General features: G+C 40.7%; 1 protein-coding gene across 1 annotated transcript in view; it reads right to left on the bottom strand.

Moving 5' to 3' along the window:
• CUBN (cubilin) overlaps window positions 1–13856 on the bottom strand; it is a 174006-nt gene that overhangs the window by 85893 nt on the left and 74257 nt on the right. The window contains exon 28 of the mRNA XM_063303562.1: window positions 5072–5253. Coding sequence (XP_063159632.1) covers window positions 5072–5253 — 182 coding nt within the window. The remainder of the gene's footprint in view (window positions 1–5071; window positions 5254–13856) is intronic.

Here is a 13856-nt window from a genome sequence, read left to right as displayed (position 1 = left end):
TGATCAAATTTAGCCACCGCCCATCTCCCCCAAAAGAGGGACTCTGGGCGGTTTACAATAAAATCAAGCAGGAAATATAAACATTAAAATCTCATAAAAACAGTTATTATCAAATACAGTAAATAAATAGAATCCAAGAAAGGTATAAAATCCAGGCTGGTGAGAGGGACTCTAGGGTGCAAGCCATCCCCAAGAATCTCGCCCCAGGCGAGACAGCAGAACCAGGTCTTCAGGGCCTTCCGGAAGGTCAGGAGTGAGGGGGCCTGCCTCACCTCCAGGGGCAAGATGTTCCAGAGGGCGGGGTCCACTACAGAGAAGGCCCATTTCCTGGACCCCACCAGATGAAATTCTCTTAGGGACGGGGTCCTCAACATGCCCTCTCTGGATGATCAGGTGGGGCAGGCCGATGTAATGGGGATGAGACAGTCCCTTAGGTAACCTGGCCCCATGCCATGTAGGGCTTTAAAGGTAATAACCAACACCTTGAATTGGACCCAGAAGCAAACTGGCACCCAGTGTAGCTTGCGCAGCAACAGTGTTATATGCGCCGACCTAGGAGCACCAAAAATAGCCCGCGCGGCTGCATTCTGGACCAGCTGAAACTTCTGGATACTCTTCAAGGGTAGCCCCATGTAAAGTGCATTGCAGTAGTCTATATGGGAGATAACCAGGGCATGAGTGACTGTGCGGAGGGCTTCTCGATCCAGGAACGGGCGTAACTGGTGCACAACCCAAAGTTGCGCAAAGGCCCTCCTGGCCACGACTGCCACCTGCTCTTTGAGCAGGGGTCGTGAGTCCAGGAGAACCCCCAGATTACTCACTGAGTCTGTCTGGGGCAGTGCAACCCCATCCAGAACTAAAGATGACAATTTCCTGGAAGATGAAGCACCATCAATCCACAGCCACTCCGTCTTACCAGGGTTCAGTTGAAGCCTGTTGTTCCCCATCCAGACCCCACAGCCCCCAGGCACCGAGAAAGGGCAGTCACTGCATCACTTACCTCACCCAGGACAGAGATGTATAATTGGGTATCATCAGCATACTGATGATACCTCAACCCGTGGTGACGGATGATCTCACCCAGTGGTTTCATGTAGATGTTAAACGAGAGAGGAGAGAGAACCGAACCCTGCGGCACCCCACAATGGAGGGGTCGAGGGTCGGATCTCTCCTCTCCAATCACCACCGATTGGGACCAGCCCCAACTCCCTGAGCCATCCCAAAAGGATACCATGGTTGATGGTATTGAAAGCCGCTGAGAGGTCAAGGAGAGCAAGGATGGATGCACTGCCTCCATCCCACTCCGGCCAGAGATCATCCATAAGTGTGACCAGTGCAGTTTCTGTCCCATATCCTGGCCTGAAACCTGACTGAAAGGGGTCCAGATAATCTGTTTCATCCAGGACCCTCTGGAGTTGCATTCTAACCCATGAGGTAGATTACAAATATTGCTGATGCCTTGCTGAAAGATAAGGAATGCTTTCATCTTGAGTCATCTAGTTACTATCAAAATTCCAAATTATTGCATGAGAAGAAGGCTTATCAGCTTTTTATGAGAAAGAGTCCCCAACTGTAATATGTACTGGTATAATTGTACACTATCTCCAGAAATATACGGAAGGCTCCAGATCTCTCCTTTCCTCCTTTTTAGTGAGGATGAACCTTTATCCTTGACAGCCACACATATTTGCTGCCATTTTCTCCAATTCCTCCAGAATGTGGGACTGTCAAGTCACCTCCCTGAAGCCCCCAACTATGCCTCCTCCTCCTTCACGAAGAAAAGCTTGCATTTTTCCATCTAACATTTGTTTGGGAGAATGGGAGAAACACCATGGATCTGGGATGGATTCATTAAGAGAAAGCCTGACAGAAACATTGATCTTCAATGCATGAAGATTAATTAGTGGGGGAGGTAAAAGTTTCCTCACCCCTTAGTAATCCTAGTTGAGACTGACTGATCAAAAAGTAGGCTTTTCTCTGTACACTATGGAACTCAGAAAAAAACAGCCAACCTGCTACAAACCTACATTAAGAACACTGGTAAGAAGTTACCTATTTGAAGCTTGGATCAAAGCACAAACAGAAGGTACAGTGCATCTGTGTAGACCAGTGATTCTCAACCTTGGAACTTTAAGATGTCTGGACTTCAGCTCATGGCTGGCAGGGGAGGTCTGGGAGTTGAAGTCCAGACATCTTTAAAGTTGCCAAGCTTGAGAAACACTGATGTAGACACTTTTCTTACCAGGACCATTACCCAGATGAGCAATCTAAAACTGCACAGGAAGAAAAGGCTAAAGCCCCTTTTTTCACACCTGGGCCTGATCCAGCTTGTGCAACCCTATCTCCAGCATGACAAAAAGCTGCTATTGGTAAAATATATATTTTTAAAACTGTCTAAAGATTTGGGAATATCCACGGCCAGCTCTAGCTTGCCTTTCATTTGTTTAATGCCCTTTCAGATTGCCAGCCAGTTTCACAATTGCCCTTTGTACTGTTCAAAATTGGACTTCAATTATTTCAAAAGACAAGCATCTGAGGAGTGGTTTGGAGTCCTCCTCTGTTCTCTGTAAGCCAGTTCAGCTAATCAGTTCCTTTCATAAAGGCTGGAACAGAAACAAGGCCAAAGTGTTTCTGTAAGTTTTTTTTTTGAAGTGACTTTTGGCTGTAAGAGGAAAAGCCAATTGTTACCACATGAGTCTATTAAAAAAAAAAGCTCCACAGCAATGGAAGGTTGGGATATATATTAGGGTGTGGTCCATGCCGAAGTGTCATATGCCCAGATCCAATGAAAAAAAAGCTGTTCATCTGGAACATACAACAGATTGCAAAAGATGCAGGGCAGATCCATAAAGCCTGTGAGTTTTATCTGTTTTTGCCATTTGCTTCTGGTCTGTTAGCACCCCTTTTGCAGCAGCTGAGCCAACAATCCAGCGTTATGAGCAACCCAAAGGCTGTTTTATGTGGCTGGCCATCCTCACAGCACAGATTTTAGCAAATAGGATGGGGCCCTTCTGAGATGAGAAGGCTCTACTTGCTCAGAGAAAATGAGAGGGTTTAGGAGAAGCAAATACAAGGTTTCATTGGTTTCCAGCATTGCAGTCTCATCAAATCTGCTTAGAAGACAGGAAATAAACGAATGCATTTTACAGGGTACGTTGCAACAAAGATCTCTCTAATTTCTAAATGGCATTGTCATCTTGATATTGCAGCAATGAACATTGTGAAATGGTAGCAGCCTGAAATTGTTGTCAAGCAATCATATGAAAGCAATTGTGACAGATACGGGTGATTTCACACTGTCAGTGCAGTTGGTGTCCAAGGGCACTTTGATGGATTTGCTCTTGCAGTGAGCACTGCATTGTCTTTGTGGATTTTTTTTTTCTGGGCCAGACTCCTAGATGCTGCTATGATGAATAGCCTCTCACTGGGGAAAAGCCTGTTCAGAACTGTTACTCTGACCTAGCAAGAAGCCCACAAATGACATAACTCCTGTGTGGGAATATTACATAGAAATATTAACCATAGGCTCATGAACCGTACAACACCTAAGCAATTGGGACAGAATCTGCCCTCCTGGCTTTTTTTAAATCTTCCAGAAGCTCTGTACCTTTTGGGACTCCCCAAATCCATGGTATTTCTAAGGCACCAAGATTTTTAACTTGCTATAGCATCTTCCAGATCACTTCCTGGGTTTGTGTTCCCAAGAACTTCAGTCTTCTTGGGGATGGATCATAGGGTTTATCCATATTGATAGACCCTATGCTGGTTGGTAGGCCATATGAGTTATCCATATTCACTTATGTGATCACACAGCACATGATGGGGAGAATCTCTCTTAATCATACCAGTCTATATGGATCAATAGTCTGGCATGCTAAAGCTGCCTCATATGTTCTTTCCTGGCCTCATCAGTCGTGGCAAGCTCTTTCTTTTTTTCTGATTCAAGTTATCCTGATGATCATTTCCCCAAAATATTAGGTGGGAACATGGATGAATATGAGACCACCTCCCTTGGAATAATAATGGCTGGTTTTGTACATCATCATGATAAATAAGCCATGATTTCTTTAATGATGGTTTGCTGAATAACCCATAAGAGCATTATGGTGTGCTCAATGACAAACAAGGAACCCAAAGTATAGCATGAGATATGCACCCAGCCAGGGCATTTATATAACAATAAGAGGAAGTCTGGACTTTGGCAGCAGCAGATTGATGCAGAAGAATTAAGAAACATTAGGAACAAAAGTAGGAATTAATGTGAATACTTTCAGTTAATGTTAATACTTGCATTAACATTAACTTAGCTCAATTTAAGGTTTCAAAATATTCTTGTCCAATCATATAACATCTGCACAGGAAAACATGAACAATATAAGATGAACTCCAATGGGCAAGTGTTAGCTATTATGACCATTTTGCATATCTATGTGGTAACTCATGCCAACTCAAGAAAAGCAATGCCTGAAGTGTCATTGCATTTCATATTTATCCTTATGGATCAATATAGACTTCTTGTGCTTGTTCTAAGGACAGGAGTGATGAAATGGCAGAACACCACCACAAGCAGAGCAATATGGCAAAGAATGCTAGACACTATCATTTAGCAAAATCTGGTGATCTATGGTTCTCCAGCCCTAAACTGACATTATAGCAAGAAATGTAATTATGGTCATAATTAAAAGCAAAGTATAAGTTCAGCAGTGGGGGATGGGGAGTATTAAAAAAAAACAAGATGGCAGTCATAGAGAGTTCTCAAAGAAGCAGGGCTCTGATCATGTGGCACAACCACCACCTTTACTTTTTTTTTTTTGACTCCCTCTGTGGATTCTGCTGACTGAGCCAGAACTTGGCTCATAAATAAAACATTAAATAAGTAATAGTATTAACCATATATCTGAACTTATGGGTAACTTTTAAAAACAAAAATGTGTTTAAACTTGCTTACAGAATAAAAAACTAAAAATACGGAAATATAATAATACAAACAAGTAAGGAATTTTTTAATACCATGGCCATTCAGAAGACCTGCAGTTTCCAAAGATTATCATATTGAAATAAAAGCACCTACCTCCAGAACATTATGGTTGCAACTTGAATTGTATTCCACATCAAATTCCAGAATAGTCAATAGAATGCTACTACCTGGGGCTGTGTGAATATACCAGAGACATTCCCTATTCTGTGGGTCCTTATTTGGATAGCCATGGCTATGGAAAGATCCAGATGGCTCAGAGAATTCTCCACCACACCCTGAAAAAAGAAGGTACCACTGTTTAGAAAATCAGGTGATGGTGATGATGATGATGATGGCTGCCCACTCCAGCAGACTCCAGATTCCCAAAAAATGGTAAAAACAATTACAGCCACCCAGAGTCCCTCCTTTGGGTGGGTGTGTGGGGGGGAGATGGGCAGTGGTAAAATTTGATAAATAAATAAAAACATAAAAATAAAAACATAAAACAACACAGACAGCCTAACAAGGTAGGAACAAATTTAAAAGCATAACAGCTTTACAAAAATTCCTTTAATACAGCCCTCTTGATCTCTAACATCTTTTAAATCTATATTTATTGTCACTTTTTAAAAATAGAAATCTAGTATTATACCATTTTATTGTTTTTCCAGTCACCTGAGGTGGAAGGATTTCACCCTCATCTCCAAAATTGCCCATATACTGTACCCGTTTGGGAGATGAGGGCGAAATCCTACCTCAGGCGACTGGAAAACCAATGAATTGGTGCACCACTGAATTATTTAAAAAAAAAAACCCACAGGAAAAAATAGATAGCTCAGGAAAAGAAAAAATAAAAATAATACAATTCTGCTGGGTTTCAAACTAGCACCTTCTATTTAGAAGGCAAATGTTGCAACCGCTGTGCTATTTCAACATTCATGATGAAGTAGCTCTAAAATATTTTAGAGACCATGTTAACCATTGGCTTAGCTGAGGGGCATTCCTGCCTCTACAAAGTAGCCAATAAACTGTTGGGGTTAACCTGCAACAAACTGAACACTATCTAAAATATGCAGGAGCACTTGAGGCAACCTAACATGGAAAAGTGTAGCTTGAATTGGAGCAGAAGAAATGCATCCAGAGGTCACTCTGATGGTGAGTGGGGGATTAACAGATGATGTTGCCAGCCTGTAGTAGTGACAGTGCAACTAAGCAGTCCTATGTTGCATTCCAGATCATGGGATAGGAGGCCATGACACTGATTTATTTTTCTGGGCCTAATTCTATTTGATTATTGATAATATTGCAGCAGAGCAATCAATTATCTATTTGGTCATTGATAATCAAATAGATAATTGATTGCTTTGCTGCAATATTATACTACTAATTTTTGGTAGGTATTTAACTTGCTTGTTATATTACTAACACTGTAGTTTTACTTGCTTTGGAAGTTTATGAGCAGAAAAACAGCTTAGAGATATTAAAATATCTGTTTATCCCCAAATCCAAACAAATGAAAATTTAATGTAAACATTGAATAGGCAGAACATTATTTTACAAGTTTCATCATGGATGTGGTAAGAATACTGACTCAGAAAAAAAGAGAGGTTCACATCAAAATGAAAAGTATGTTGTATGAGAATACACGAATGTCTGAAGAGGTGTGGCTAGATAGGAGGCCCTATCTCATGTCAGCACCACCTCAGGAATCTGATATGGCACATGAGCAAGTCTGCCATGGCAAGCTTGGTAACAGACATGTATCCACTTACAAATCTCTCTCTAAATTTCTGTCTAGAATGAAAATATCATGGACATTTTAGAATACAGACTGATTTTTACCAAACCTTTCTACTTTTCCTATACTGCCTTTTTTATCTAGGTAGAATTTGTGTTGTCTCTTGGTATCTTAGCTTTCTGCAGTTAAAACTACTTTGAAAAAACCCAAACATTCAGTGTCTTCCTTTAGCAAAAGCACATAAAGAGTCCCCTTACTTTATATTTTCAGTGAGTCACTATTCATGCCAGTCAGCTGCTTTTCACACAAGGAGGAAAAAAATTAGTCATAGCTCTCATTTCACTGTATTTGTTTCAATGATGGTCTCTTAGGAGACAAAGGTATAAGATTTTAAGTCGAACTCCTCTTTTATCTATTCAAACGTTTAAAGGAATGGTTGAAATCCACACTCAGACAACATATGCCCACGTCTGATTCATTGAACAGGCATGAAACATTGACTCAGTCTGGGGAAGTGTGGAGAAGGATTCCTGGGAGGATGTGGCTTCTTCTCCATTTTGGATGGGTGGGAGCAGAATGACCAGCTGTTATCCTTCCAAGATACTGGAGCCAATGGCTTAGGTTATGTCATTTTCACAACATACAGCTGCTCTTCAAGAAATGTGCATGGTTTATGCTAATCCATGTCTGGAACTCCAGTCCGCATTTTATCACACCCCTTTCCAGCATGAAGTTCTCCAGATGTGTGGGATTAGAATTCCTAACTTCCTCAGCCATAGTTAGCCATGCTGACAGGAGATTATGAGGAATTGTAGTACAACACATTGTTGGGCATCAGATTGGGGACAGCTGGTCTATACAAACAAATTTGTGTGAATTTATTTAAGCATTTTTCCTCCCAATTACACCCTAGTGTTTATTGTTATCTCCCTTGATACTCATGCTGTATTGGCTAGATGCAGCCAGGAGCTTCAGAGAGGAAAATCCAGAAAAAAATTCCCAAAGCACCCTTAGCTGTGGGGCAGTTGAGCAGTGTTCCAGTCTTAGATATCCCTCCCTCTTGGCCACATAATCCAGAGTGGAGCTGCTCTTAAGAGGCTGGACAGAGTTCTCAAAGCTGTGCTGAGCATGCTTTTCCCTACTTTTTTAATCTAACAGCTCCGTTAGGTCCCAGTTCTAGGAACCGTGGATTGCTTAAACAGCAGTTAATACAGTACATCTCATTAATGTGAATTTAGTGAATAATGGAGGCTTCAGAATGATGGAAAGATGGTTGATAGCCACCCCCTCCCCCAAAACACTACTAGCACTCTCCATGAGTCAGCTTATATTAAAAAATGCAGTACTTGCAAAAGAATTTTTAAATAAATTCTGTAGCATCTGGAGAACGTGGAAGAGAAACAGATGCCTCTTTCACAGGGGAAGGAAGCTTGCAGGCATCTGGAGATCAGTTTTCAGCAGAGTATAACGTAGTATAAATGTTGGGTGTAAAACAAGAATTTACTTTCACTAGTGCTGCAGGGGTGTACAAGAAGGAAGTTACTGAAACTGAATCACAGCGGTTTTGTATTCTGACTAGCCGTATCTGATATTTAATGTGGAGCTTTTATGCTACTGTTATTTGTACTAGCAAAAATCATCTGTCCTGTACTATTCCCATTATTTACTAGCATTTTGTTAGGCGCCTGTAGATACAGTTCCAGACTATAAACACGGCTTCCTATTTCAACCTCATTTTCAAAGGTTTTTCATATGACCTGAGTTCAATAAACATTAAAGGCCACTAAATGGACAAATAAATGTGGATTCAAGAAGTATTATGGTACTATCTGGAAGGTCAGAAGTCACGCTTGTGGCCTTCAAACACTGTCCACTGTTGATTAAGACCTCACTATGCAAAAGATTTAGAGCCTGACCATGGTGTCCATTATTACATGAACCATAGAAAACACTTCATTGCCTACAAGTTTCTGACAGCCCAGTTGCAACTAGGCAAAAATTGCAGGAGTAATGTTCTTCTTAAGATACTGCAGCTGCATTATTTTGTCAATAAGCAAATTCCAAAAACGTACAACTCATAAAGCACAATGGATCTTACACCATAAGAGGAATTCTAGAACTAATGACTATAATTTTATTGTCTTTTCCTATTTCAGTGGGTGAAAGAAAAATTCTTATCAAAGGGAAACACTGTAGATACCATAGATTTTCTTATGAAGATTAAATATTGTTTGTTATTACAGCCTTCCCATAAAATAAACGTTGTATGCATTCCATGACTATAAATATACTTAGAATTTCAAGGCCAAATAAAATGTCAAGCAGATACTGAAGTATTTAAAACTTCACTTCAAGGATATGTCCCTTATAATAATTTATATATCCTTTCTGCCTTAAAAATACTGATTTTTTTTTCATTCTGTGGCACCAATATTCTACCTATAAAGTTACCCTGTTCATAAGCAATTTATTTGTGTGTTGTGACAACACTGGTGTGATTTTCTATTAGGAATGTGCAAATCAATAGTCAATTTAACAGTTTGTGTTTCCTGGAAAATATTTGAATATGTTGTGATTTTTAAGAAAAACTGTAGAAACATTCATATCTGTTACTGTTCTTAACTTTCCTTAACATATGGAGTGATTAGAAGTGCCTTCCTTAATTAACATAGTTGCTAAAATAAATTATCCAGTTACTGTTTTGTAAAATCAAAGTTCTCTGTGTTCCTGAAGTTTTTTTTAAATTGCTAATTTTCACAATATAAGCTCTTTTTTTCTTGGGAAATACTGCTCTGCTCAGAGCACTTTCAAAAGGGTACATTCTCTTTCATTCTTGTTTTGGTCCTGAGGCCAAAATGTTTGACAAGAACTGCCTTAGAAGAATATTCAGATATTGGTTACTGAAAAAAGTACCAGCCTTTTCCTTTATGCTATCCATTTTGTATACATTGATACACCATTTTTACCAACTGTAAATTTGTTTCTTTGTCCAGTTCAAGTCACTAGTTATTACCTATGATATTATATGATTCAGGGTAAACATATATGAAGGACTTTCTTCTCCTGAATGAACTTACATGCAGTTTAAATTTCTTTCATTGGCCATATTATGTGTCCTACCTGAGATAGGCTAGGTTGATGGGAATGCAAAAATTGCTTTTCTGTGGTAGTGCCCAGTTGTAGCACTTTGGTGCATTAGGAAACTATTAAGAGAGAGAGCATGTGCACAGTTAAAATATTAGGCCAAATGCAGGAACATCTGCTGGAGGGTCAAAAAAGTCAATATGGGGGTTTTGATTACATGGTTACTGCTAGAAAGTTGAGTTTTGTGACACCCAATCACATGCAGATGCCCCTGTGTGATGGTTGCCTTATTCAGAAAAAACACAGACTCACCAGCCAGGGCTAAGGATATCCAGTTTATTAAGAATAGAATGCAGACACGGAGAAAGACGGGAATGAGCACATGGTGTGCGAGGTAGCCGGTAAATACCCGCGGTGTGGACCTGATCCTTCCCCACCCCCCATTGTCCCAAAGTCCTGACCGACGGTGAACCCGGAGTCTCGATGGGCGATCAGGGGGCAATTCCGGAGTCTCGATGGGCGATCAGGGGGATTAGTGCTGATTACCTCTGTCCTCTCCCTGTGTCTGGAGCAGGTGTGTCCCCCGTGGTAATGCAGAGATGTCAGGGAGATAGGATGATGGCTTCCCGGGTCAGGGCCAAGGTATGGCTCCTTTGTCCTTTATCTGTATTGTCTTTCAGTGCTTATGGGATTAGCACTGATTCTTTCCTCCCCCCTCCCCTTCACTGGAAAGGCATGTTCCCCATTGTGATGTATGTATACATCGCAACGGGGGACATGACACCCTGCCAAATGTATAGGATTATAGCTATGGAAAATTAAATTTTAAAACTCAGGTTAAAAACTTACTTCTGAGTGCATTATTTATTATCTTCTGGGATCTATTCCTCTGAATGTCAGCCATAACAATTTGGGCCATTACAAATAGTTTACCTTTCAAGATGCCCCAATACCTGTTGCCTTCTTTTTACTGCAAAAACTAGCATAAGGATGCCCCTGAAATTTATCTGTACCTAAGTATGCAAGCCTATCTTCAGGCCAGCAGAATTTAAATGAACATTGACAGCAAAACACAAATGTAATGGACCTTGGAACTTATGCAGCTTTTCTCAACAAACCACATTTTTGTGTGGTTTAGTTCCATAAGAAGCCACCACACGACTACTCTGGCAGCAATGCACTGCAGTTTTGGAACAGAAAGAACTAGGAATGTTTCAGTGTAAATAGGCATTTCTGACCAAACTTCTACTACTGACTCCATCCTGTTAGCCACAAAAGGGGGTTTACTGACATTTGAAATAGGCCAGACTGGTGGAAAAATTGTGACATCTAATTGCAGCAAATCTTGTTCAGCAAGGCTTGTGCTGCACATTCAGATTAACAGAGGAAATTCTTTTCTCGGATAAAATAATATTCCAATTTTATTGAAATGTGTTTTTTAAGAGTCATTATTATTTATTTATTTATTTATTTATTAAAAATAAATGAAAGGAACTGATAAAATTGAAGTGGTTCAGACTAAGATTCCGGGCTAAATGAATGAATGAATGAGTGTGTGTGTGTGTGTTTGTGCATGTATGTTTGGATATATATGTGTGTGTGCATGTGTGTATGTGGTATATATACATGCACAATGGCTTAAAGTAAAACTGCCTTGCAATTTTTCACACTGTTTTTCTACCTTATTTTTGGTGTGCTTGAGTTCAAACTTCTTTTGGTGATATTTGAAGCTTATTTTATTGTTGGAGATCCTCGAGGGCACTTCTTGATGCTTTCTGTTACATAACTTTCCATCATTTTGAAACCTCCCTGGAAGTCCATGCTTTGTAATCTCAAAACAAAAACAAAACAAAAAACGTGGGAGGAGTTCCCTCCCAATCAGTGGTACCTACAGAGTACTGAAAAGAGTCAGGATGATGGTAATGAAGGTGTCATGAAGCCCTGCCTATTTTGTATATGTGTCAGAGATGGGGTCTGATTGCAGTACCACACCTCTGCTCTGCGAGCTGCACTGGGCCCCAGTCTGCTTCCGGGTCCAATTCAAGATGTTGGTTATCAGCTTTAAAGCCCTACATGGCATGGGGCCAGGCTACCTGAGGGACCGTCTCGTCCCCATCACATCAACCCGTCCCACCCGATCATCCAGAGAGGGCATGTTACGGACCCTGTCCATAAAGGAATTCCATCTTGCGGGGTCTTGGAAGCAGGCCTTCTCTGCAGTAGTTCCTGCCCTCTGGAACACCCTTCCCCTGGAGGTGAGACAGGCCCCTTCGCTCCTGGACTTCCGCAATAAATTAAAAACCTGGCTTTGCCAGCAGGCCTGGAGCAGGAAGAGGAATGGCCACTCCTGGGGATGGCTGGCACCCTAGGACAATCCTGGAACGGCCCTTATACTCATGTAGAGAACTTTTAGCCATCTAGATTTTATTATATTTTCATTTTTATTGTATTTATAATCATCTTGAATTTTAACTTTTTATTGTAAACCGCCCAGAGTCCCTCCTGTGGGGTGGGGGGAGATGGGCAGTGATAAAAATCTAATTAAGAAAGAAAGAAAGAAAGAAAGAAAGAAAGAAAGAAAGAAAGGAAGGAAGGAAGGAAGGAAGAAAGGAAGAAAGGAAGAAAGAAAGAAAGAAAGAAAGAAAGAAAGAAAGAAAGAAAGAATGGAAGAAAGGAAGGATGGCCATCTTGACCTTTTTTACCTCCCACTTCTGGTCTGCTACTTCTGATGTCTTCCTTCACATTTAACTGATGCACAGAAAGCCATCAAACTTTTGTGAAAGCTGGTGTAGGCAAGGTAGAAAATAAATTGCTCTACTCAGGGTTTAAATACTGGGAGAATATGTATATAGTGATGTCAACTCTTTGTAGTAGCTGCTTTTCAGCTTATTGCAGTTGCTTGTGTCTTCAGTAAAGTTAATTATCTACCTAAGTTTTGTCTTTGAACCTTCTGCTAAGCTTGTGAGCATGTGTTTGAATCTGAGAAAGAGAGTTATTTGTAAGCTGCCTGTCAAGATTCTGAAAAAAATAGTTATACAGGGAAAAACAGGCCCTCCTCTCATCCCCCTCTGCCATCTCCTGAGTGCAACACCTCCACATTCCATTTAGGAAGATTTCTCTATAATCCTTATTTCTCCTGAAAGACTGTTTAAGTAAATCCACTTTCATCAACTTGATGAGCATTGATTAAAAAAGGAGAATCTGCCTGAAACTGTTTTGTATTTATAGCTGTATTTGTATTGCCAAACAAATAAATTAAATATACCTCTATCTATTTACCTACCTATCTATCCTGCCTGGACACAATTAGGATGAGTAAAAAATCCATTCTGACAGCTGAAATCATCTCCTTTTGCTGCTGAAACCTATTTTCTGCTAGATAATTCTGAGATCTGCTAGCAGAGACATCTGCCTGTAAAAGAGCCAAATGAGGTAAGGAAAGTATGCAGTCATGAATTCTGGAGTTCATTCCAACCCCTTAAAAAGCACTCATTCTGGGACATCTGACCAGAAGTAAGGAGGGAGGCGGGCTTAGAATGGAAGAGTCAGCAACATTATGAGCTACTGCCCAGCTGTGTCTTCCCGTAGAGTCCATTGGGTTGTTTGTGGTTGTTGCTGTTGTTGTTTTCTGGAATGTTTTTCTTTGCATGCCCTGACCATTTCCAGACCTGATCTCTCTTTTGATGGCCTCTTCCCCAACACCAAATCTGGTTCAGTACTATTCAGGTTTTGGGAACTATCCCTGCTGACTGGCTGGCAGAGTTCTGAGCCACTTTACCTAGTTTCTTTCTAACATTCCACTGAGTTGGAAAGAATAGAAAGAAGCAGAGAAGGGAGGGACCTAGAGGTCCGGTGGATCACACTAACCGCCCAGCCAAACCAGGAAGATATTTGCTAGATGATGCTAGCAAAAATCAAGGCTAGGCAGAAAGTGGTCATGTTCAACCCACTGAATATAACAAAAGCTCTCCAAGTTAAATGTAGAGTACAATTAATTGATTACTACACTCCCACCTACCTAGCAGGATCAGGTAACAGGAAGGCTAGCCAAACATACCATACACACGCATAGTTCAT

The sequence above is a fragment of the Candoia aspera genome, chromosome 4 (assembly GCF_035149785.1).
Source record: "Candoia aspera isolate rCanAsp1 chromosome 4, rCanAsp1.hap2, whole genome shotgun sequence".
Lineage (NCBI taxonomy): Eukaryota > Metazoa > Chordata > Lepidosauria > Squamata > Boidae > Candoia > Candoia aspera.
Note: the sequence above shows the minus strand (reverse complement) of the source record. Positions and strands in the feature narration are given on the sequence as shown.